This window comes from Stenella coeruleoalba (assembly GCF_951394435.1).
Source record: "Stenella coeruleoalba genome assembly, chromosome: 15".
Classification (NCBI taxonomy): Eukaryota; Metazoa; Chordata; class Mammalia; order Artiodactyla; family Delphinidae; genus Stenella; species Stenella coeruleoalba.
In genome coordinates, this window is record NC_137161.1 from 70,951,697 (window position 1) to 70,978,211 (window position 26,515).

Sequence of the window (26,515 nt, forward strand, 5' to 3'; positions counted from 1 at the left end):
TCTTCCTTCTTTTGTCTTGGCACCATTCTAAAGTGGGCTTTCCACATATAGACACAGAATTGAGACACTGGCTTTGCAACTCCATCAGAAAATGTATTTCTCTTCCTAAAAGCTCCAGCAAAAGTCCCAGACTTGGCTCTTGAACCCACGTGGGGTCACATCTCTGAACTAGTCACTGTGGCTCTGATTGCCAGGTCCGGCCAACAGGACTGGGGGTGTGGTTATCGCCACCCAAACCACATGGACAGAGATAGTAGTTTCCAAAGGAAAATTAAGGTGAATCTGAAGGAGAAGGAAAGCAGCTGGGCACCAACAGCAGTTGTCCACTGGAGAAGGTTTTTCAGAAATCACCCTAGAAGGTAGAGTCAACAGAACAATGGGTGGGTGGCAAGGAGGGTTACGGTTAGGGCATTCTCCCCAAAGCCGGAGGTGCCGTATTTCCTGAACCAAATACCAAGACCAACCAATGGGGAAGCATGAGTGAACCTAAGGAAGGAGAAATGAGGGAGTGTTTGAAATCGGGCAGTGAGTATATTCGTCTGCCCAGGCTGCCGTAACGAAGTACACAGACCAGGGGTGGCATCAACAGCCATGGAAATGTAATTTTTTTCACAGTTCTGGAGGCTAGAAATCCAAGATCAGGGCTTCGGCAAGCTTGGTGTCTTCTGAGGCCTCTGTCCTTGGCTTGCAGGTGGCTACCTTCTCCCTGTGTCCTCACATGGTGTTCCCTCTGTGTGTCCCTGTGTCCTAATCTCCTCTTCTTATAAGGACACCGGTCATGTTGGCTTAGCACACACCCTGAAGGCCTCATTTTACCGTAACTACCTCTCTAGTGACCCTATCTCCAAATACAGCCACATTCTGAGGTACTGGGGGTTAGGACTTGAACCTATGAGTCTTGGGGGGACATAATAATAGGCAGCTCTGGAAAATCTACACCCCACGGTTGATGTCTCCAGCGAAGAGAACATTTGTCCCTCCGACATGCTCTCACCTCCTTGCTGGGCTGTTCCCTCCACCTAGATCACCACATTTCCTTTCCTCTCCACTCTGACCCATGAAACCTGGCTCCCTGCTTTTTCCTCGAGACTCAGCTCAGAGGCTGCTTCCTCCAGGAAGCCTTCTTGGCATTCCCAGCCTGGCCAGCTAGGTCGGTGCCTGCTCTGCTCCTGTAGCATCATCATGACACTAGTCTCAATGCCGGCAGTTGCCTTTCTCTCCCTCAGGCCTGTGAGCTCTGCCAGGGCACAGGCCAGCTCTTCCCCTCTGTTGCATCCCCAGCTTGCAGCCTTCACCTGCCACATTCAAGCCATTCGGGAAATCTTTAAAATAAACGAAGGGCTATGCCCACCTGCTAAAGCATCTGGTGGTCACAGCAATGAACAGACCCATTTGAATGAGAACCACTGGGGCTGCGTCGTTGCTGTGGATTGTGTTTCCTCCAAGGGGAAGGGAAGTGCTGTGAGGGGGTTGACTGGGCCCCTGCCCTGGAAACGGGGGTGTGGCGGGGATGGAGGTGGGAGTGGGTATGACAGTCACTTCCGGGTGTGGAGGACCAGACCACAGAAGGGGAGCAACTGGACCCCAGGCAGTTTAATAGTGATACTGGGCATAAAGCTAAAGGAGAGAACTTCACTTTCTTGCCATTTTACATTTTTTAACAATTAGATTGCTTGGCAGGCCCCGAGTTGACCCTGGTGATGTCTGCTGAAGGCGGCGGGTGCCCAGTCTGCAGTACACGAAGGCGGCACGAACACCCCCTACCGCCGCTCTCAGCCGCCCCTTTCATCTGCAGCCCCCGGCTGTCTTCTCAGCCCCAGCAGGAGACAGGCTCCCACCAAGGGGAGCAAGAAGGAGGCTGAGGGGCCTGTTACAAGGTCTCCCGAGACCCCAGCATGGGATTGGAGTTCTGAGATGGTCCTGAGTGTTTACTCAAGAACAGTCAGCAGTAACCTGAAAAGATGTGCTTGGTTCTGGGCTGTTCATTCATGCACTGGGCACGCATCATGCCCCAGGCACTGCGCTGGGACAAGATGGGCCCACTCATTCCACGTCATTTAATCCTAGCAGGGAAAACAGACAATAAGCACATAACTACATAAATAATAATCGCCAACACTTGCTGAGTTGTTATTAATGTGAGCCAAGAGCTATTCCAAGGGCTTTACTTATGTCCCTCATTAAATCCTCACCCGCACATTAAATCTCAACCCCAAGGGAAGTCCTGTCATTGTACTTGTTTTACAGAGGGGAAACTGAAGCACAGAGAGGTCAAATAACTTGCCCAAGGTCACACAGCTAGGAAAGGGCAGAGTGGAATTGAATCTGCAGCAGTCTGAGCCCAGAGCCTGCACTCTTAATCTTTAGGCTAAATAAATAAACCAGATGAAGTTACAAAGTGATAATTAGGCTTTGAGGAGCCAGTAAGTAACCCCACCCCACTCTGCTTTCCCTTCTAAATTGTGAAACAAATGAGAAATGATCATGGATGGAAGGTGAGCAAATGATTACCTCTCCAACTGAAAGTACTGCCCCTCTGCCGTAGACTGACCCCTGACCCCAGATGTTGGCAGAGCTGGACCGCTGATGGCATCCGCATGGTAGAAGGGGGCCATGTGACCTGACGGCACCCCCCGCCCCACCCCAGCCCACAGAAGAGGGAAGAAGGAAGGCCTGGCTGAGCCCCGATGGCTTCCTGCCCCCACTCTCTCCCATCCCATTTGTCCTCCTTGTGAGCAAGGGGCAGTGGATGAGCGGCACAGAGAAAGGCAGAAGTTATTTTTCTATTAACTGGAAAGGGGAGGGCTGGGTCATGGGTTAGGAATTCAGGGAGGAGGAGAGAATGGTACCCTGATGGTCTTGAAAGTTGTGAAGATTATAAAACAGGACACTGGTTGGGCGATGGGGGTCAGAGAAGGATGCTAGTAGCTGGAATGGTCAGAAAAGCCTTCTCAGAGGAGGTGATGTTTAAGCTGGGACAGGAATGAGGAAGAGAAAGCAGTCATGGAAACAGCAATCCAGGTCCAGGGATCAGAAAGCACAAAAGGCTTGGAGAGGGAAGGAGCTTGGTGTACCCAAGTACAGAGAAAGGGCCAGTATGGCTGCAGCCGAGTGAGTCGGGGCCAGGGGTGGGGGGAGGGTGGTACAAAATGAGTGAACCCAGGCCACTTTCCATGAAGACCTGATGGTTTAGGATTGCACCAAGAGTCTGGGTCCTTTGGTGCCCTGAGAAATATCCTTGTATAGACTTTTGATGGCCAAGGCAGACCTCCACCAGCGTTGCGGGAGGGCAGTCTTAAGGAGAGGAGGGAGCCAGGAGACAGGGAATGAAGTGGTTAAGGGCAGGGCTCTGAGCCAGGCAGGCCTGGTCAAATCCTGATTCCCTCACTTCCTAGCTCTGTGTTGTTGGACAAACGACTTGAACCTCAGAGCCTTACTCTGCAATAGTATGTATTAGTTTTCTGCTGCTGCTATAACAACTTAGCCCAAACTTGTTGGCTTAAAACAATACCAACTTTTTATCTTATAGTTCTGTGGGTCAGAAGTTTGACATGAGTCTCACTGAGCTAAAATCACAGTGTCAGCAAGGCTATGTTCCTTCTGGAAGCTCTAGGGGAAAATGTGTTTCCTTGCCTTTTCCAGCTCCTAGAGGCTGTCACATACCTTGGCTCCTGGCCGCCTTCCAAGCTGGCAACGTTGCATCTCTCTGTGCTTTTCTTCTACAGTGACGTCTCCCTTTGATCTTCCTCTTCTGCAGCACTTTTCCACCTGTGTGCTGCTCACGCACATGTGTTTTATTGTGGCAAAATATACATAACATAGAATTTACCGTCTTCACCCTTTTTAAGAGCACAATTCGGTGTCACGAAGTACACTCACATTGTTGTGTAACCATCACCACTATCTATCACCAGAAGTTTTTCATCATCCCAAACTGAAACTCTGTCCCTCTTCCACTTTTAAGAACCCTTGTGATTACATTGGGTCCAGCAGAATAATCCAAAATAACGTCCCTAGTTTAAGGTCAGCTGATGAGCACAGTCAGTTCCCCTTTGCCTTGTAGCCTAACACAGTCACAGCTTCTGGAAATTAGGATGTGGCCATTTTTGAGGTCCATTATTCTACCTACCCTCCACCCACTAGGATGGCTGGGGAAACACATGAGACAGTGTGTGCCAAGGACCTGTCCCGGTGCCTGGGCACTCAGGAGGCTGAACTGAATACATGCTGGCTGTCGTTCTTACCATCATCAGCATATTTTCAGCACCTAGACAGCCAATCTCCGTTTGGGCATTGGCCCCTCTCCATTCTTTGTCTTGTCCCACTGGACATGGTGGCTTCTCGCTCACACACAGGTCTGCCCTTGGGCCCTGGATATCAGGCCAACCAGGGAGCAGCCACCTGAGAAAGTGTAGAGAAACACGTGTCCTTTGCAAAGTCAAGCGGGGATAGCAGAGAGGTTAGTGCAAGTCGGACAGACCCCACACTCGTCCCCAACATCTACCCTGACCTCCCAAGAATCCCATAGCGCCCTTGATTCTGGGGCTTCCCTCCTTTGGGCCACCACAGGCCCCAGGATTTCCTTTGAATTTGAGCAGACACTTCCCAGGTTTTCTGCCTTCCCAGGCTGGAGGTTCCCAAGTCCAGGGACCTAACTCTTCTCCCTGCTTTTTCTCTTTATTCCATTTAGCCGCCTGCCCCGCTGCCCCCTGAGCTGCTTTCCTGCCTGGAGCCACTTTACCCTGACTTGTGCCATTTGCAAACCTTCTTCACAATTTTTTTTTTTTTTTGCCAGATTCACAGACCACTCATACTATTTTTTAGCTGTTATTTAAACCAGTCATCTTTCTTCTTTCCTTCTTTCCTTTTCTCTCCACCCCCTCACCCCTTCCTTCCTCACTCCTTTCTTTTCTTCCGTAATTCTAGGATTGTTCCACACAATAATATACATGAAATCAAGGTTTGATACACTGGTTGCTTATTTTTTTCCCATACACATTAAGATAGATAATTGCTTTCTTTTTTTAAATGTTTTTTATTTTTGGCAGCGTTGGGTCTTCATTGCGGCGCGCCGGCTTTCTCGAGTTGCGGCGAGCGGGAGCTACTCTTCGTTGCAGTGCACGGGCTTCTCGCTGTGGTGGCTTCTCTTGTTACAAAGCACGGGCTCTAGGCACACAGCCTTCAGTAGTTGTGGCACATGTGCTCAGTAGTTGTGGCTTGCGGGCTCTAGAGCGCAGGCTCAGTACTTGTGGCGCACGGGCTTAGTTGTTTCGCGGCATGTGGGATCTTCCCGGACCAGGGATCAAACCCATGTGCCCTGCTTTGGCAGGTGGATTCTTATCCACTGAGCCATCAGGGAAGTCCCAGTCATCACCTGTTTCACCAGTGGTCCAGGCACCCCACTTTGGGAAACACTGACTATAAATCATGGCCCGTGGGCCCTTCACTGTCTGGCTCCTCTCGCCAGCCCAGACCCTAGCCACTCACCTGCCACACGCATGTCAGCTCTCAAGCCTTCACACACACTGTTCCCTGTGTCTGAATGCCCCCCTGTTCTGTGCCCTGGAGACACCCTGGTCATCTGTAAGTGTTCTCTTCAGTGTCGGCTGCATACCTGCCAGTCCCGTCCTCCAGGCTGCATGCTCCTCTGTGACCCTGGTACTGGATCCCTTCTTCTGTGCCAGCCCTGCTCTCTTATCCATTCAACCATCCTTTTCCTTGGCGAGAATGTGCCTCGAGGGCAGCAAACATGTCCTACTATACTTTTCCTGCTCTTGCATATCCTTGGTTACATCATTATTTTATGTATCTTGCTGCCAATTAAACCCAGTACCCCATTGTTTATAAGACTTGTCCCTATTCAGAAATGTTAAAACTTGAAAACCTGTGTGTGTCCTAGAAGAATTCACTTATTTACCAAAATGTGGTGCTTGGCACATAACGGCTCTCAGCAAACTTGTTTTGTTGTCTGCAGCAAATCCGAAACTAGCATGGTGCCTGGCACAGAGCTGGGATTCCATCAATATTTGTTGAATGAATAAGTGAACGCACAAATAAACAGATGCTGGAGCAGAATTTCCCAACTCTGCCTGCACTCAGTGTTTGCCATATAAACTATTGTGTTTTTACAGGTAATAAAAAGGAAAGGAATTTGTCTGCTAAGCGGAAGGACAACGCTGAGGTCTTCATTCCCAGCAAACCCGAGCCAAACCGGAGCCCCCAGCCCCTGACCGCGTTCTCAGACCAGGAGAGGGCAAGCTCAAGTAAGAGTTCTGTGTGCACCCCCGAGCAGTTGGGACTGGGCTTCGGGTGAGTGGGGTGCCGTGATGGACCTCCTCCCCGAGGCCTGAGCTGACCTTTAGCAAATGTATTACTGGTCAATGTCTCCAGAGAAACAGAACCAATAGGATGTGTGTGTATGTACATATGCAGATATATATATACATACATATATATATAGAGAGAGAGAGAGAGAGAGAGAGGGGGGGGGTGGAGAAATTTTTTTTTTCATTTTTTTAATTGAAGTATAGTTGATTTATAATGTTGTGTTAATTTCTGCTGCACAGCAAAATGACAGCAAAATGACTCAGTTATACACATATATACATTCTTTTATATATTCTTTTCCATTATGGTTTACCCCAGGATATTGAATATCCTGTGCTATACAGTAGGACCTTGTTGTCCATCCATTCCGTATGTAATGCTTTTCATCTGCTAACCCCGTACTCCCAGTCCTTCCCTCCCCCAGAGAGCAATTTGTTGTAAGGAATTGGCTCATGCAATAAAGGAGGCTGCCAAGTCCAATCTGTACGATGGGTCAGCAGGCTGGAGACCCAGGAAAAGTCATGTTCCAGTGCGAAGGCCGTCAGGCAGGAAGGGCCAGTGTTGCAGATGGAATCTGGAGGCAGTCTGCTGGAGGAGTCTCTCTTGTTCGTGGGAGGATCAGCGTTTTTGTTTTATTCAGGCCTTCCACCGATTGGATGAGGCCCACCCCCACTATGGAGGGCAGTCTGTTTTCTTCTGTCAATTAAAATGTTAATCTCACCCCCAAACACCCTCTCAGAAACATCCAGAATAGTGTTTGACCAAATAGCTGGGCTCCCCATGGCCTAGTCAAGTGGACACCTAAAATTAACTGTCACAGTTACTTTCTGGGTCTAAAACCAAGATGTGGTTATAATTGAAAATTTGTTTTATTTTTACTTTTAAATGAATTTGCTTACTTTATATGGGTAACAATACATGCAGATGATACTACATTCTAAAGGTACAAAGAAGTTTATGGTGAAAGGTCCGTGTGCCGCCCTTCTAATGAAATGAGGGGGTCCATTGATTGAGTACTTACCATGAGCCAGCCACCATTGTAAGCTTTTATTTATTACAATTTACTATGTGTTTACTTATCATTTACTTATATACATTATATAGTTTACTTTTATATATATAAATTCTATATGAAATTTACTCACCTATATGCAGTAAGTCCCCTACATACGAACCTTCAAGTTGCAAACTTTCAAAGATGTGAACATGCATTCCATCAACGTCAGGCTTCAGTGAAATTGCAGCTCGCCCTCCGTCTCTTATTGCTGACGATCCTTCAGCTCTACCGTCTCCCACCTCCTCTCCCTCCTCCAGTCAGTAACTGTTCTTGCCTGTTCACTCGATGCCAGCCCCCGTATGCCAGCTGTTGTAGTGCACTACTGTACTTTTCAAGGTACTGTACTGTAAGATTTTAAATGTTTGGTTGTTGTTTTTGTTTGTTTGTTTTTTTGGCCACACTGTGCACGGCGTGTGGGATCTTAATTCCCCAACCAGCGATCGAACCCACAACCCCTGCATTGGGAGCACAGAGTCTTAACCACTGGACTGCCAGGGAAGTCCCCTAAAAATGTTTTCTTTATTTTTTGTGTTTGTGTTTTATGTATTATTTGTGTGAAAAGTATTATAAACCTATTACGGTACAGCACTATATAGCTGACTGTGTTAGTTGGGTATCTAGGCAAACTCTGTTGGACTTATGAATAAATTGGACTTACGAACCCACTCTCGGAACAGAACTCATTCGTATGTAGGGCACTTACTGTATAAGTAAATTATATATGTAATTTATATGTGTAGGTAAATTATAATCCTTATCACCAGGCTTTGAGGTGGGTTCTCCGACTGTGTCCATTTCTCAGATGAGGAACTGAGGCACAGAGCAGGTGATTCACACAGCTGGAAATCAGCAGATGTAGGCCTCAAACCCTGGTGGAGTGACTCCACTGCTGTGTCCTTAACCAGCAGACTGCACACACTGGAGGCTGCAGATGAAACATCTCAGTCTGAGGCTGTGGATCCAAACTAGTGGCTGGAGTGACTCTGTGAGGGCAACTTGCTTCTGATTTCTGTGATCCAAAGAAGCTCAGAGAGCTCAAGGCATCCTGGTGTCCTAAGAATTTGCAGCTGTGGGGTGCCTAGGGCACCCAGGCACAGCCCCAGGCAGCCAGCCTTGTTAGACAAGTGACCTCTGTGGCCAAGACATTCCATCCACGTTTACTGAGGAGCTGGAGGGACTGTTTCCTGCAGGGACGGGCCAAGGGACTTGGTGGCAGGAAGCAACCCCTACTCAAACAGTCACGGTTCCCAGATCTGGACCAGTGCACTCCGTGCATGAGGCCTGAGGCTTGAAGCTCTTTTCCCAGCAGCTCAGGGCAGATGGAAGGAGGCGGAGGAAGTGATAACAATCCTTCCACTGACTGGGCGTTTGTTCCCTGCTATGTAAATATTGTCTTGTTTGGATTCCCCGGAACCAGACTCTGAGATGAGGTCTCCAGAACAAGTAATCGAGTTGGGAGGTGGTCCCTGGAAGGGGACAGGAAAGGGGAGGAGCCCAAACTGGCTTCATCACCAAGCAAGTTCACTGGGCAAGTGGAGCTCCACCTGGCTGGGGAGCTCAGGGGACGGTGCTGAGCAGAAGCCTGCTCCCACCCCGGGGTGGATGAGGGACCCTCCCTTCGGTCCGGGGTTGTGGGCTGCGCCTGGTGGTGTTGACCCTCCAGTGCCCTGGCTCAGGAGGCTCCGGGTGCCGGTGGAGCCCTGAGGCAGAGCTGCAGGTGGAGGTCCGGCTAACGTGGCACCCAAGCATTCCCTGATTAACCCTTATCAAGCCGCAAACCAATGGGGGGAAAAGACCGTACTAACACAAGGCAAAGCATTTTTAGATAGCAAGTGATAAAAAGAGTGGATTGAAGGAAAAGCATCTACATCAACCCATGTAAATGAACTTTCAAAGGTGGTGTGATCTTTGGGCACAGCCAGACCCCAGTAATTAAAGTATGTCAGCAGTCTGCCTCTCCCCACCTCTTGCCACAGCTTCTCCTTTATGCCCTACATTCTCAGAAAGGCTCTTAGGGTGGTGAGACAGCCCACCAGCAGCTCTGGGCTGACAGCCCACCAGCCCAGAAACCCTGGCAGAAAATAGGCCCGGCAGACTCTGCAGCCTGACCACCTGGTACAAATCCTTCCCGTCCACCTACCAGCTCTGTGACCTTGGGCAGGTTACTTAACCTCTCTGGGCCTCACTCTCCCATCTGCCAAACAGGGATAAGAGTAAGACTGTCCTCTGAGGGTCAGTATAAGGATTAAAGGACTGGATGGATAGCTTGCTTAGAGGAGCACCTGGCTCAGAGCAAGTGCTTGCTCAGGGTCAGCTGGTGGAGAGTGTGGAGGGCAAGCCCTGAGCCATTGTTTCTTCTACACCTGGACTGGCTCCACTGACCACTGCTCGAGTTGACAGGACTCCAGTCTACTGCTGGTGTTCACTCTATGTGAAAAATTTAAAAATGCCTTTTTAGAAAATTCCTCCAAGACGAGTTGTTAAGGGCTTCCCTGGTGGTGCAGTGGTTGAGAGTCTGCCTGCTGATGCAGGGGATGCGGGTTTGTGCCCCGGTCTGGGAAGATCCCACGTGCCGCGGAGCGGCTGGGCCCGTGAGCCATGGCCCCTGAGCCTGCGTGTCCAGAGCCTGTGCTCCGCAATGGGAGAGGCCACAACAGTGAGAGGCCCACGTACCGCAAAAAAAAAAAAAAAAAAGACAAGGTGTTAAAAGAAATGAAACCAAGGGTAGAGTGCCACTGTGCAGGAAACTTCCAGAGCCCCTGGTAGAGTGGGAGCAGCACAGTGGCAGTCAAGCACCCTTCCCAGCCGTCCTACTGGGCTCACTGGGATCTCCCTCCTTCATGTGCTGGCCATGATCACTAAATATTTACGTTTCTGGGTAATAAAATGAAGAACCAGCACTTACAAAGCACTGAACCAGCTCCCAGGCTGTGTTTTGTACCACACGTGTTAATCTTGCATTTAATCACCCAAACAACCCCGTGCAGTGGGTACTGCTATTATCAACACTATTATACAGAGGAAACCAAGGCACAGAGAGGTTGAGGAATCTGTCCAAGGTCACACAGCCAGTAAGTGTAAAGCCAGTGTTTAAAACCTGGCTGCAGAGTATCTGTTCTAAATCACTCCACTGCATGGCCCCTCGTGTGTCAACTAAACTGCTATTTGCTTGCGACATACCCACATCAGTCTAGTTCTAAGCAATGACGTGCCTAAAATCCACAGGTTGGAGTCACTTGTTCTGTTTTTTCTAATGTTCATTAATATAAATATATAGTTAACATTTTTAAAGTTAAACCATGTATCAGCTAAAATCATTTCAAATACTGTATTCATTTCCCAGGGCTGCTGTAACAAAGTACCACAATCTGATTGGCTTAAACAATAGAAAGTTATTGTGTCACATTTCTGGAGGCTGGGAAGTCCAAGATCAAGGTGTCAGCAGGGCCATGTTCCTTCTGAAGGCACTAGGGGTGAATCTGCACCAGGCTTCTCTCCTAGCTTCTGGTATTTCCTTGCCTTGTGGCAACATAACTCCAACCTTCACCTGGTGCTTTCCTGTATACACTGGGTCCAAGTTTCCCCTTTTTATAAGGGTACCAGTCATATTGGATTGAGACCCACCCTAATGACCTCATCTTAACTCGATCATCAGCAAAGACCCTATTTCCAAATAAGGTCACATTCACAGGTACTAGGAGGTTAAGACTTCAACAAGTCAACTGTAACACACACCTTCATGTACAGTTTTTTGAGAAGTCGAGCTTCATTAATTATTTATAATCTGCCTTTCTCCAAGAAGTTCTGACATGTTCTAACAAATTTTGTAGTGCAAGAAGACTAACAAATATGTAAGGAAATGAAGGTAAAGGGAAAACAAGAGTAGGAACAATAAGTTGACGCCAAGGGGTGAACAGATGAATGCCTCAGGGGGTCACACTCATGACTTTGAGTTTCCTGACCACCATGGCAAGGAAGCAATGCATTCACATAAACAGCACATGTCACTGGGTCCATCTGGTAAAAATCAGATTACCAGCTGTCCCTGGCACTTGGTTCTCAGTTTGTCCCATTGACTCCCTCAAAGAGGACACTGTTTGAGGTGGCGGAATCCTCATTTTGAACAGGTTTGGAGGTCAGCCTTTATCTGTTAGGTATACATGGCTCCTACATAGGCCAAATTTGAAAAAAAGGAAAGTTGAAAACCAAGGCATTGTTACCACCCTCATACTGAAACGGGATGACATTGGAGCCACATGTCCCACGGGGATGAGGTTCTAAAGGTCAAAAAAAAGTGCAGGTGGTTAAAGCTACCCTTGAAAATCCCTCAGACCGATGATCAAGTGCAGCGTATGGCTCCTTCTAGAAAACCCCATACAGCCACGTCACCTCTCCTGAAGCCCAAGAGTCATTGCTCCTCCAGGGTGGGGACAATCACAGCTTCTTGCTCAAGCCCCAGATGAAGCAGTTGGCCTTGTTTAGGGTCTGGTTGTAGGGAAAATGTGACTCTAAGCACTGGCATTATGCTGAGGTCACTGAGATATTCCTTCCTCCAGAGGCACAGGACCCTGAGACTTGCTGAAAGGACAGAAGACTCAAACCAGCTCTCACTTGTCCAGGCAAAATCTGGACTGCTTAGATGCTTTACTTTCTGTTTGTGGGGGGGACGTCTTTCTGGGGGGCATACAAAATCAGCCTTTTTATATCTTCCTGGTGAACTGAACCTTTTATCACCATGTGTTGTCTCTTTTTCACTCTAATAATGCTTTTGTCTTAAAGTTGACCGGCTTTCTTTTGCTTAGTGTTTATGTAGCGTATCCTTTTTCATCCTTTCATTTCAAACATTCTGCATCCTTACATTGGGGTTTGTCTCTTGTAAACCCCATGTAATTGGTTTTTATTTTTATCCTCTAACAATCGATGTGTTTTAATGGGCACATTTAGTCCATTTACGTTTAATGTAATTGCAGGTATATTTAAGTTTAAATCTGCCATTTTATTGTTTGCTTTTTATTTGTTCTGCCTGTTTTATGTTCCTTTTTCTCTCCTTTCTTGCCCTATTCTGAACTGATTACTTTACATTATCCCTCTTTTTTCTTCTCTATTAGCTTGTTAGTTATACGTTCTTTTACTATTCTTTAGTCATTACCAGAGATTGCAGCATGTATTCTTGACTTATTAGAGTCTACTTTAAATTAGCAAGTTTACTGCTTCTCATTCAGTGGAGACCTTTCAACTGTGTAACTCCATTTACTCCCATCCAAAATTAAATGCTATTATTGTCATGCATTTTAATTCTCTCTAGATATTAAACCTCACCAGACATCATTATTATTATTAAAATAGTCAATAGTAATTTAGATTTGCCTACATTGTTAACCTTTTTGTGCCCTTCACGCCTGGCTCTTTCTAGGTCACCCTGACTCTCGGACTGTAGCCCTGAGTCTGTCACCAGCTCTCTTCAGTTTCTCAGCCTTGCAACAGCTCTTAGAATCAGCAGCACCTTGAGGGGAAACACTTCCCAGGTGCTGGGGTCACCTCTCTAGGTTTCTGTTCTCCTGCCTGTAACCCTTCACAGCCCTGTTCACTCTCCATGCCTTCAAACAGATTTCTTTTTATAAACAGAGTTTTATACTACTATTTGGTCCAGGTTTTCTAGTTGTGCTCCAGGGACAGGTTGGTCTGGATTAGATAACCTGCCATTACCATAAGTGTAACCTATTGCCTGCTCTCTTAAAAGAGTTATTTCTCTCCTTGCTCCTTTATCTTTGGCCAAGGTCATAAAATTGAATTTATGTCAATTAAATGTACATATGGTGCAACTCCACGAGAGCTTAATTCCTCTCTATCACTATAACTGTCCCTTGTTCTAATGAAAGGGCCTCATGCCCTGGGTTACTTTGGTCTCTATCAATAAGCCTTCCAGGAAACTTCCAGAGACCTGTTGTCTTGTTGAAGGTGAAAGAAGATCAGTCTTTACTGCAGAAAGTTTACTGTCCAAGTCGTCAGTGCTCTAGGGAAGTTATATATCGGAACCACTTTACCCAGACAAGCTGCCAACCACAGAAATAAAGTAACAGCCCTCAGCGTGAGTGAATTAGAAGACCCTAACAGCCCTGCGGTTAGCGCAGTTAGCATTTCTGTCAAGAAAACCTGCAGCAGGAAGACCATTCTGCCAAAGTCCAGAGTCTCATAACATATGTCAGTGTTCATTATTAACAGCAAGTGTCAGAAATGCAAACTGGCTGAAGCAACAAAGGAAAATGTATCGCTCAGAGACCTGAAAAGTCCAGGACTATAGATCTGCCCTCAGGTATGGTGAGATCCAGGTACTCAGATGATGCTATCACCAGGAACTGTTTCTTCATCACTTAGCTCTACTTTTTGAGTCCAGTGGGTCTCAAACTTGAACATGCATCAGAATTATTGGCCAAGCAAATTAAAACCAGATTGTTGGACCCTGCCCAATTTTTAATTCAGTGCATCTAGGGTGGAGTCTAAGTATTTTAATTCCTAACAAGTTCCTAGGTGATACTGATGTTACTGCTCCAGGGACCACACTTTGAGAACCACATCCGTAGTCTCAGGCGTGGTCTGGAGATGGTCCCTGGTGGCTCCAGGCTCGCATTTACTGACTTAGCAACCCCCGGGGAAAGGGACTGCTCCTCTCCAAATAGTTCCAGCAGAGTCCAAGAACCGGCTCTACCCTGAACCGATCTCCAGTCTCTGTAGTCAGGGAGAGGCACCTGTTCTCTCAAGGGCCCAGGAAGGGCCAGGAGTGGGGGCAGATCCAGATCCATCCAAAGCATGTAGACTGAGAAGATGGAGAAGAGGTGGTTCCCTGAAGGGAAACATGGATGCCGTGAAGGTCACTGCTGCTGGGAGGATGAAAGCAACTGCTGCTCATTTCTTACAAAAATTAACCACACAGGACACTTTGCTACAAATTCTTCAGGGGCCGGGTGCAGAGCAAAGGACTGTAATATGCGAGGAAAGAGTAAAGTCATTTAGTCAGGGATGGGGAGATGGGGGCTGACTGCCTTCCTTGAAAAATCATTAAAAATCACGTGCATTCCTGGGCTCACGAAGAGACAGCAGCGGAAGAATGAGTATTAAGGGTTACAGACAGCATCTGCCTGTGGAGAGGCCCCCAAATAAGCTTCAGAGATGAGAAGAGCACAGACCTGGACAAGCCAGGGGTATCAACTATCTCTTGCCGCCTAACTGTCCCCTCCACACTGCAGTGGCTGCGAGCAACAGTGCTTTTATTATTGCTGCAGGGGGGCCGGCCGGTTCCATAGTGGGTGCCTGGCTGGCTGGTCTCGCACGGCCACCCTCACAGCGTCTGGCAGTCCCGCTGGCCCAAGGACCTCAGCTGGGACACCTCGTCTCTGCTCCACGTGGTCTCATTACCCAGCGCCTGGTGGTCTCCAGGCAGCCCGAGAGGACACACCCCAGCATGTAAGTCCTTTCTTAAGTTAGGCTCCGCTTGGTCGTGACTGCTAAGGACCTGTTGGCCAGAGGAAGTCACCAGGCCATGCCCAGCTAGAGAAACAGATTCCACCCACCTTTTGATGGGAGATGCTGCAGCGCCACAGGGCGATATGGCACGTTGCAGGTGGAATGCAGGTGGGAGGCATTTGTGGCCATTTGTCGCGGTCTCCTACGCTGTGGGGAGCGTGTAGCCTGCTGAGGCTGGCCAACTTAAAATGCACAGAGGCTCTGGAATACTCAGACGTAAGCTATTGTCCCAGCGGGCAGCCCCCTTCCCCCTCCTGGGTGGATTTTAGAGGGAGTATGTGCCGCTCAGGACAAAACAGGGCTAAGCCAGCTGTTTCCCTGGACCTTTCACGGCACAAATCGTGCAGTTTCCGGGCTTACAGGCACGTGACCATCACTGATGCCACGCCTGCAGCAGGAGCTGCCCCCCAGCTCACGATTGCCACGTCAGATCATAGGACTTTTCAAGAGATGCCAGGAATCCCGATTTTCAGGTGGATTTCCTATTCTTTTTTTTTTTTTTAACTTAGCATCTGTTTCCAGTTTTTAAAAAAAGTCACACAACGCAATCTGCAGGCTGGCTTCAGCCTTTGGGCTGCCGGCCTACGAGCTCTACGTTTGACCCTTGTGATTCTCAGATGTTTGCCTTTTCAGTGGATTCCCAGGTGATGTCAAAGGTCCCTTGCATGTGGGAAGGGGTCATTTTGCTGAGACTCTGACTTTGAGCTTGTCGAGTCATAGCTGGCGAGTGGGAAGAAGCCACCTGGCTGGTGAGCTGACCGGACAGCCCCCATGTCCTCACGTCTTCTTTGTGACATGCGCTGCATTCATGGTAAATCTCCTGAATTGATACACTCTTTTGTTTCCCTGCAAGAGAGATGAAAGCCAAGTTCTAGTGAAGCAAAGAGAAAGTGAAGTTAACAGTAGAGGAGTGGTTTTCAACCAGAAAAGAGCAGCTTGGGATAAATTAAAATGTGCCATTTGGCTTTTGCTGGTGGCAACGATTTATTGTGTGAATAAATCCACCGTTCTCCAGATCTGTGATGAGAATAAATCCACCCTCACGTGGTGCTCAGGCCAGTGCGGAAACGGCTCACCCAAGCGAGCAAGGAGAACTTCCAATGGAATCAAAAGGCAGTGACCTCGTGTGCAATGAGGAAACGCACAGTCTACACAGCTGGGCAGCGGGGATGTGATTCAGGAGGACACGGGCACTGTGGACACGCGTTTCTGGGAAGCCATGGGTGGGGAGAGCTCTGGTGGTGGAGCTGTGGCCTTGACCTTCACTCAGAGAAAGCCTGATTTAATTTTTAAAAGCATCTTCTTAGCCTAATATGACTCAAAGGGCACAGGCAGAACCCAACGATCGTGTTGTTGCAGGAGCATTCCCTCCCAGATGAAAGGCGCTCAGGGCAGAAGGGTTTGTGCAGACAAAGCTGAACCCCGCTGCAAGAAAATGCCTTCCTGATTATCCTTTTCCAAGAAGAGGTGATCGTAGGGTTGTAATGGCCAAGAACAGATAGTTATGTTGGGCGCGATGCTCCACCATAGCCCCAGGCCACTGAGGCACAAGCAGACGGGGCTCTTGCCCACATAGTGGCAATAGATAGGCAAGGGTTACCACGCAGGGGCTCTCCTTCGACTGACTTTATAAGTGCTCTAGGCAGGAAATGCAGCAGGAGCTTACGAATCTCAGGTTCTGCTTATCCTGATGTTGCCCGAGCCTCGCACTGATGCTGGGGTTCGCACCCCCAGTGTCAGAGTGCTGGCGCGTTTGTTTAGCTGTACACAAGATCCTTGGCCCTTATTTATAGGATCTTTTGTAGGATCTGAAGGGGCCTTAAATTTCTCAGCTCTGCTTTACTGCAGATGGAGGAGGAAATGATATGTTTTAATGATATTCACAAATACTGAGATTGACAAGGTTCGGAATTGAAATCGTTTTCCATCCATTCATTTGACAACGATCCTAATGCCGGAGCCAGGGCGTAGCAGCAAACAAGGTGGGCGTGGCCTCCTGGAGTAGCAGGAGGCCTCTGGGGCTTACGTGGCCTCAGGGTCCCATGAGACCTGTCCACCCCCCGCTGCCCTCCAGGCTTCCCTTCGCTCCCCGAGGCCAGCCCCCCCGCCATTCCTCCCTGTGCCAAGCTCCACCCACCACAGGGCCTTGACACCTGCTGCTCCCTTGGCCTGGAACAGCCTCCCCATATGGGTATTCACCGCCTTCAGGTCTCTGCTCAGATGTCACCCTCCCTGACCGAGTGTCTGAAATAGTGTCCTTCCCCCTCCTGTCATCTCTAGCTTTTATCCCACTTGATTTTTTCCCCAGCACTCATCACCTGCTGCTGGCGTGTCCTGTGTGCCTGACCCGTGTCTGTCTGTGCCCCGTGACTGTGAGGTCTGTGGGGACAGGGACATGCCTTTCCCACCCACGTCTGTACCCCGGCACCCAGAGCAGCATCTTATCCCACAGTGTAGTGACAGTTGAGAGCCTGTGTCATTAATGCCTGTGCCTTGCGGGGAACCCAGTTCTGCTTCAGCTCCCCCTGGGATGAGGGTGTGTTGGTGCTTCAGGATTCCTCAGTTCCAGCTCCAGACAGACTCAAGGCCACTTCTTTTCTTTCACTCTCTTTTCCTGTCCTCCCAGCTGCGTCAGGGACCTGCGTGAGGAAGACCCCAGTGGCCTCACCACACCCCTTGGACCCACAGTGTTTCCATAGCACTGAGAATCCCCACCTCCATCAGCTCCTCCCAGCTCTCACCTTCTCATCCCTCGAGTTGCAGAGCAGGTCGAGTAGCTGATAAGAAAGGAAAACAGAGTTAAAGCAGCCTTGACTGGGGAGAACAGAATCCCCAGGTCACATTGCCAGCAGTGCCTTACTCTGTGTCCCCAGGAGCAGTACTGGAGCCACAGCAAGAGTCCATCAAAGTCAGAGGACGACCCACTGCCATTATCACCCAGGCCAGCCAGCCATCCGAAGGCATGCAGGGCTTCCTTTGACTTTCCTGGAGGAGCAGCTGGGACTTGCCGTGGCCTGTATTAGACCAGCCCTTGGGTTCTGTTGGCTTTCACTTTCCTAAAAACTGCAATACTTTATGAACAAATAAATTCAGGGGGATTTCACATAAACATCAGATTCTAACTTTTCTTGGAGAAAAACCTGGCAACACCAGAAGCACAGCTCTGTCTGGCAGGCATTGGCTGGAGCTGGGCAGTGGCTCAGCTGCCTCCCATCTCCCCTACACCCACCCCGAGTTCAGTCTCACTCACTCAGAGTGCCTGCCCGGTCCCTGGGCATTCACATCCAAAGCCCCTCTCCTGCGTGCCTGGAAGAAATTGGTGTCCCCTCATTTTAGCTTAGCTTTTCCATCAGCCCAGTACCTGGCTATAGTCCCTCTCCTGCCAAAGCCATTCTTGGTGTTGCTACTTGAAGCCTCATTCAGATGCAAATTATAACATAGCAGGAGGATAAAGGGCTCCAACTAAATCTCTAATAATCAGCGGTGCCTGTTTACTGAGATCATGAGGATGGAAGGTTGCTGGGTTTTTTTTGTTTGTTTGTTTGTTTTCAATTTTTATTTATTATTTATTTATTGGCTGTGTTGGGTCTTCCTTGCTGTGCGCAGGCTTTCTCTAGTTGTGGCGAGCGGGGGCTGCTCTTCGTTGTGGTGTGCGGGCTTCTCATTGCAGTGGCTTCTCTTGTTGCGGAGCATGGGCTCTAGGCGCGTGGGCTCAGTAGTTGTGGCACATGGGCTCAGTAGTTGTGGCTCATGGGCACTAGAGCGCAGGCTCGGTAGTTGTGGCGCACGGGCTTAGTTGCTCCGTGGCATGTGGGATCTTCCCAGACCAGGGCTCGAACCCGTGTCCCCTGCATTGGCAGGCAGACTCTCAACCACTGTGCTACCAGGTAAGCCCAGGTTGCTGGTTTTTAACAAGCCTTTGTACCAGGCTATCTATATCTATATCTATATCTCCCCAGAGAAGTCATAGCTCTCAATTCCCAGTTAGTTAGTTATAGGCCAGCGTTAATGTCAGTCTTTGATACTATTGTTAAATGATGCAACCAAGTTGCCTAGGTTGAATTCACATCTCCAGCCCAGACCACCCTCCCAAACTCCACACTCGTGTGTGTGTACAGGCCAACTCGACAGCTCCACCCTGATGCCAAAATCACATCTCTGGGCTCCAAGCTGCCCCTGCTCTTCGCTTCCAAACCTGCTCCTCTGACAGCCCTCCGCAGCTCAACTGAAAGCAACCCCATCATCTGTTTCCTCAGGCCAGAACCTTGGCATCATTCTTGACTCTCTTTCTGCACCAGCCACATCTACTCTGTCAGGAAATCCTGTTGGCTCTGTCGGCAACATACACGCAGAAACTGACCACACTCTGTGTCCCCCCTCCACTGGGCAGCTGCAGGAGCCCTAACTGGCCTCTTTGCTTTCCCCCTCACCTCCCTTCATTCTGTTCTCCACTCAGCACCTAAGTCAAATCAGGTCCCCTGCTTTCAAGCCTTCAGTGGCTCCCCATTTCTCTCGGAGTAATGGCCTTACAGTGTCCTCCAAGGCCCTGCCTTGGCCCTCCCCACCCCTTCTCAGGCCTCTCACTTCACACTGGTTCCTGGAACACACTTCCCCAGCGCTCCGTGAGGCCAACCCTGCCACCCTGCTCACCCCATCTCTGTTACCCTGCTCTGCTTTTCTTGTTTTTCCGTATCATTTTCTGACATGGAACACCCTAGAGCATTTCTTGTTTCTCTGCCTATTGCCTCTCTCTACAAGGGCAAGGGTCTTGATCTCTATGGTCACTGCAGTGTCCCCAGTGCTAAGAACAGAGCCTGGCAGAGTGGCACTCAATATTTGCCGAGGGGTTGAAATTCAGTAGGTTAAAGCCTCTTTAAACATCCCAATGGAAACATTTTGAGCGGTTCTATTTTTAAATGGAGATTTTTTTTTTTTTAACAGAGAAAGAATCCAAACATAAGTAATTGAGAGGATGTTATCATAACCCCCCATGTTCATTACCCGACCTTGGCAATGGTCCATTGATGGCCAATTTCATCTGCACCCACACCCACACCCCAGGTGATTATGAAGCACATTCAGGTCACCATATTTACCTATAGATATTTTAGAATGCCTTTCTTTTTACAGATGCGTAGTATTCCATTGGGTAAACGTACCATAATGTATTTTTTTCCAACCAGTCTTGCTGGGTACTTTTTCATACATTGCAAATATTTTTGCATATTATAAAATCAGTGTTCCACTCATTAGAACTTCCAGAACCGACTACAGCTTTGCAATACTTTTTTTCTTCAGTTGAGGAGTAATTTCTTCGTAACTCTTACTACCCATCCTTATGAAACATAGCAATGTTTGAAATATGAAACAAAGCAAAAATATTCCCAAATACCCATCCTTCTTCACAATGTCAGGTATTAGTCCTTATAGGCACTTTGTTAGAGGGCTAACTTTTTAACTTTTTATTTCAATTTTAGACGTAAAGGCAAGTTGCAAGCATAGTACAAATGACACTCCCGTTCCCCCAGGTTCACCAGTTGTTAACATTTTGCCGCAGTTACTTTATATTTGCTCTGCGTGAGTGTATTTTTAAATCATTTGAGATTAAATTGTAGACAGCATCCCACTTTACCCTGAACACTGCAGTATGTATCTCCTAAGAACGAGGGCATTCATTTTACGTTGCCACAGTGCACTTACGTATGAAATTCAGGATAGTTAGCATTAATACAATACTGTTATCCAAGTCACAGACTCTACTCGATTTCTCCACTTGCTACAATAATGTTCTTTACAGGGATGTTCGCCGACCCAGGATCCAGCCTCGGGATCGCCATTGCATTCAGCTGCCATGTCTGCCCCGTCTGCTTTCATCTAGAGCAGCTCTCCAGGCTGTCTTTGTCTTTTTTGACCTTGACATTTTTGGAGAGTATGGGCCAGTTGTTTTTATAGAACGTTCCTCAATTTGAGTCTAATCGATTTGGGAGCTGCCCTCCAAGAATGCAATCTAAAGGCTCACCCCCTGTTTTCTGCCCCCAGGACCTGGAAGCCACCGAGAGAGACCCCTATCTGCAATGCGAAAACTCGTGTGCAAGGCTGAGGACCGAGAGGAGGACGCCTCAGCTGTGCTCAGAGCCATCCAGGTGGAGAACGAAGCCCTGCAGAGGGCGATCCTCAGCAGAAAGGCTGAGCGCCCTGCCAGCCCACCACAGGTGCGTTCCCAGGCAGAGGGAAAGGATGGAGAAGGACTTGGGCTACTCAGGGACCAGGCAGTGTCTGAGCGGTGCTGGCCAAGAGCACATGGTGAGGAGAGAGAGCAGTGGAGGCATCCCTGACCTTAGACCAATCAGCGCATCCCCTGTCTGATGCACAGCTGCTTACTGACCTGTCGAAGTCCCCATTTCCTCCACCTCCTTTCCATCTTTTGTTTCCTAGGCCTAAGTTGGACGCTAATATGCCTCCAATTCTTGCTGATTTCCTTACAAACCCTGAATACCTTCAACTACAGTTGAGCATTGGTGTGTCAGAGACAGGATGGCGCAAACAACCAGCTCTGGCTTCTCTGGAAAGACCCCCTTCCCCAGAGCATGAGCCCTTCCAGCCTCCGCAGTCCTCACCACTCCTTAACGTCCTGCTCCTGGCCTGCTTCACCTTCTCAGGAAACCCCTCTGGCCCTACAGGTGTTTGAGTTGGTGCCCGCAGCCTTCGGCTTTGAGCAGCAAACAGGAGGATGGATGGTGGGGTGGAGCGGGGGTCTCTGGGGAGCTGGAGGCCTTGGACATCCCTCAATGTCTACATCCTTTCTCAGAAGCATGTTCCCTGACTCACCTGTTGAAATCTTTTACCTTAGCTTGATGTTCACAGTAGCCCTGCAACAGGCAGGGCTGGTTTCATCACACTGTTTTATAGAGATGGCTGATAGCACCCAGGGAATCCGGGTGGCTTTCTCATGGCATATCTGTGGACGTGGATGAGGTCTGCCTGCCTGAAAGCCTAGGGCCCCGTCCACACCGCTAGTTGCTCCCCAGGCCCTGTTGGCGGGCTGCTCTTTGGGGTGACCACCAAGTAGCATCTGTTGTCTGTTTTCCTGGTGCTCGGCCCTTTGCCCCTGACATTTGTGTCTATGACCTCAAGACAGTCTGTACCTCTATCAGTGAAGGATGTGAAGCGGATGGCTTTATTCTGACCTCAGATCATGTGATTCCATCCTTCCAGGGCACAGAGAGACCACCAGCAGAGTCATGGACCGGTCTGCTGAAGGAGGAGACCCCTGAGGTCAGTGAAGGCCAGAGAGGGACAGCAGAGCCCCATTCCCACAGCAGCCAACAGTCTCCAGAGGGCCTTCCCCACACGGTCCCAGCAGGACCTCACTGTGCTCCCTGAGCACGCCAGCATTCTGCCCATCTCCCAGATGGGGAGACCCGTGCTGAAGCACGTTGCCCAAGGTTACGAGTGGAAGCCAGACTTCACCCAGGCCTGCTGATTCCAGTCCCTTGTTACGTTTCCATTTCCTGACAAGATAACACAGAAAAGGATCTCAGTATCCTAAATAAATAAATGTATATCTACACCTATCTAGGTCAGTTAGGCCAATCTCAGCAAAGATGGCCCCAGGAAATATGGTCGTGAATTAATAAAACACCTGGGAACGTCTTTGTTAAATTGTGCACAGGTCTATGCTGTGTCCTCAGAATACAGAGGTGACCGAGTCAGACCAGAGTAGCCCCTGGCCTCAGGGAGCTTTCAGACAAGATTCGGGTATATCCGAGTAAAGCCGTATATAACCAAGGTGACTTCAGAGAGAGGTGGCAATACAAGGTGCTAATGGGTGAGAGAGTGACAGGGTATAGGATGGTGGCTACCTCCCACGGGGGGATCCAAGGAGGCCCCTTGGAAGGTGTCCTGTTTAGGCTGAGCCCTGCCCAGTAAGAAGGAACCAGCCAACAAAGGAACAGCATTCCAAGTGGAAGGAACAGGGGAAAAGCTTCGAAGTGGGAACGAGCCTGGCCTGTTCCAGGAGTGGGAGAGTCGTGGAGGAGAAGAGGACAGGGGAAGATAAGGGGTGGACAGTAGGGAATTGGAGAGAACGCTCATGAAACAGAGTGCCGGGCAGGGCAGCACCCCAGAGCAACATAGTGGGTTTCTTTTGGCATTGCTTCTACTTTTTCTATTACTTCCCAGTCATCTTAAACCATTGCCAGCCAATATTTCTGACAGGTTTGCCACTTTGCCCACCCCGCGGTCCAGGATTTCTGGATGACCTGACCCCTGATTCACAGAGCTTCCAATGACTGCAATTATTTGCAGATAAAGATCAGAGCACATTTCTAGTTTAAATGATAAATGGAAAAGAAGGGGAAAAGGCTTGGAGGATTAAAAATGAAAGGGTCTAATGTTACTGGCATTCTCCATGGAGTCCCATTACTTTGTAGCAAACAGAACAGAGATTCACTGGAGGAGGGGAAAGGTTTTGATGAGAGAAATTTTTCAATGGCTCATTGAAGCAGACCGTTTCCTGGGACCTCCCAGATCATAAGAAACTGAGATCCCACCTTTTTTGCAAAGATGTGAGGGGATTCTAGATCTAATCAGCACCAGGTAGTCGCTTTCACCCTCATTCCTGTTTCCAGTTTCCCGCAGCAAGACTGATGGCCTGCGGAGTGTGTCCCTTTGACCGTGGCTCTGCTGCGTCTTGGGCCAGGAGGGTCGCCTCGGACATCTGTTTAATAAGCATTTCCATCCTCCCTCAGCCACCCTCCATCACCGCGGCAACGGGCACAGCGACCAGCTCGCAGGAGCAGTCCAGGGCAGCAGGGGGAGCCAGAGCCGTCAGTGAAGCCATCGACGGGATCGGCCTTCCGGGGAGCAGGTACTGATCGAGGCAGCTTAAAAACAAAAACAGCAACCCGTAGCCATCCAGCCACGAGCATCTTATTAACTGAGGTTTTTCTTTGCATTTTGATTCCAGACCATTTAAAACTGCTGCCTTAGACTGCATCCCCCCTCACCCTCCCTCCAACCCAAAAGCCTGAAATTGACTTGATTTCTTTCAGACACATGTCTCTTGGCTTGTTCAGTTCCGCTCAGCCCATGTAAAACTTCAGTCTCCTCAAAGGTTTCCACGGAAGCAGCCCACGCGGCAGACAGTGACCCAAGGCAGTGTCCTCTGAACCTTCTTTTCTCTATTCAGAGTTTGTTCAAATGCAGCATTCTCTTCCGTTCACACATAGCATCAGTGATTGGCACTGTCAAGTTTTATTATCAAAATAAAGGCTTTCCTGTAGTCATCAGGCAACACTGATCTTCAGAAAGACGCACCATGCCGAGCCAATAGCTTCAAGCACACATTTGAGCCCCACCATGCTTCCCGGGCCGCTGTGCAGAGCTGGGCGCGTGGTAGTCTGTGCAGCGCCCATGCCTGGCTGAGCGGTGAGGGCAGCTGAAATCCAGCCTGCACAGTGGTCGCTAAGCTGAGGCTCTGGCCTGAGGCTGCATCAGCCCCGAAAGGCATGGGGGCTTTTTCTCTGCACAAAGGAGGAATTTCCTGGCCAATCTATGTACTCTCCAGATCTGTGTCCATCCAGAGGGTGTTTGCCTTTGATAATTTGTAGAAAAACTCTGAATAGGCTAAAGGCAGTGCTAGCCACTCCTCCAGGAGTCTGCAGACCCCAGATTGGAAACCGTGCTGTGGACCACTGTGGCCATGAATAAGAACTTGAAGTTTCCTCCGCGAGTGGAAGGGCGGGGCCATGAGGATATGTTACATCAGATACAGATACAGGATATGTTACAAGCAGCACACACATCACCAAATGCTTCTTTCTTCATCATCAAGATCCTTTGTGCTTCAGGGTCTTGGGAGTTCTCAGCCTTAAACAGCATAAGTAGGGTGTGTTTGCAGACAGCTCTCTGCTAGGTTTGGAATGCTGTGTCCTCAGAAACTAGAGATGCAAGGCAGGTCACTAGATCAGGAGCTGGCAAACTTTTTCAGTAAAGGGCCAGATAGCAAATACTTCAGGCTTTTCACTTTTTGTTTGTTTGTTTGTTTTAACAACGCTTTAACAATGTAAAAACCATTCTTAGCTTGCAGGCCACACAGAAACAGGCCGCGGGCTGCATTTGACCTGCAGCCTGTATGTACTGTGTAGACACCCGCTCTAGAGTCTTACAGCCTAGCAGTCAGCTTAAGGAGATCGTCTGGCCATCTGGCCCCAAGCAATTTCTCTTACTTGGCCCTTCTTTCATCGCTAATTGTACAATTATTTATAAAGGGAGAAAACCAGCTGGTGTGCGCCTTTGATCTGTCTGCGGGGGTGTGAGTATTTTCGTCTCAAATTGTTACTTCTCTCTGAAATAGAAAAGTAAGCCTGGTACCCTTAATGCAAACTTTCCCTATTGTGTATCGTTACTATCGATACCTGTTTGCTAAAACAAAATCATTTTCAGACACCAGCAGAAGGTTCTGAAAGTCCTCCAGGCCATCGAAAGTGACTCCACCCAACTCAGCCAGGTTGTTTCACCCACTGAGGAGCAAGTTCTGGACCCAGAGGTGAGAACCTTGACTTATGAGGGTTTCTGAAGGCATTCATGTCTTGCCTGAAGGCTGAGGGAGGAAGGGCCCCTCTGTACAATCATTTCTGTTTGGTGGGAGCTGCTCTGACAGTGGTAAACTCAGCATCTTTCTGCCCCAGTCTCCATCCCCCCTCCTCCCCAGCACATAGACATCCATGTAATGGAGCGTGAAGTTTCAGAAGACAGAAGCCTGTCCACACAAGAGGAAATATAAATAGCCTGTTAAGCCCATACAGAAATATCCAGCATCACTTGTAATCAAGAAATACAAATTAGAGCAACCTCAACATCCCATTTGATGTTAACAAATCTCAGTTAACAAATGATTTTTGATGATAACCTCTAGCACCGGCAAGGTTACAGTAAAACTGGCAGTCTTACCCTGCTGGCAGCAATAGAAATGGGTGGAAAGCTTTTGAAAAGCCGAAAGACTCTTAGGAAGAGCCTTAGAAATACTTATGTCTTCCAGCCTGACAATCCCACTTCCTTACCCTGAAGAAATCACTCAACAGAAATAAAAAGCTATAGGCGCAAAAGTGTCTCTTGCACAATTATTGGAAGTAGGGAAAGGTGAGAGAAAAAAACACTGAACTAACATAAATGTCTCACAGTAGTAGAGTTAATCAGGAAAGTATGATACGTCAGCACAATGCAGTCGTGTAAAAGGATGGAAATTTTCATTATGGAAGTTATGCAGATAGAAAATGTTAAGGATATAAAGTTAGCTGCAAAAAGTGATGTTCATCTTCATCGAGTCCGATATGACTGTAGCGACCGGGCAAGGATATGGCTGTGAGCGGGTCAATGGAGCTGAGACACGAACGGTGAAAGGGCAAGGTAGCATCAGGGTGGAGGGATAGCGGATGATGCGTTTCTCTTTTGGGTCAAAAGGTGTGTGTCCAGCACATCCTCTCATCTCTTCCTCTACCCAAGCCTTTCTTATAACTGTTTGGTTCATCGGTCACCCATCTTGTGATTGGCCAATGGGGACTTAACAGGAAGCCCTCCCAAAGTCACACGTAAAGCTCATATGAAAGC

The 26,515-nt window shown here is 48.7% G+C and overlaps 1 protein-coding gene across 5 annotated transcripts in view; it reads left to right on the forward strand.

The window, feature by feature from the left end:
- KATNIP (katanin interacting protein) overlaps positions 1 to 26,515 on the forward strand; it is a 200,379-nt gene that overhangs the window by 97,079 nt on the left and 76,785 nt on the right. For 4 of the 5 annotated variants that reach the window (XM_079944672.1, XM_079944676.1, XM_079944673.1 and 1 more), the window contains exons 8-12: positions 6,132 to 6,263; positions 20,945 to 21,117; positions 22,121 to 22,180; positions 23,656 to 23,774; positions 25,352 to 25,454. In XM_079944672.1, the coding sequence (XP_079800798.1) occupies positions 6,132 to 6,263; positions 20,945 to 21,117; positions 22,121 to 22,180; positions 23,656 to 23,774; positions 25,352 to 25,454 (587 nt within the window). The remainder of the gene's footprint in view (positions 1 to 6,131; positions 6,264 to 20,944; positions 21,118 to 22,120; positions 22,181 to 23,655; positions 23,775 to 25,351; positions 25,455 to 26,515) is intronic. The other variant, XM_079944674.1, reaches the window with a different exon arrangement.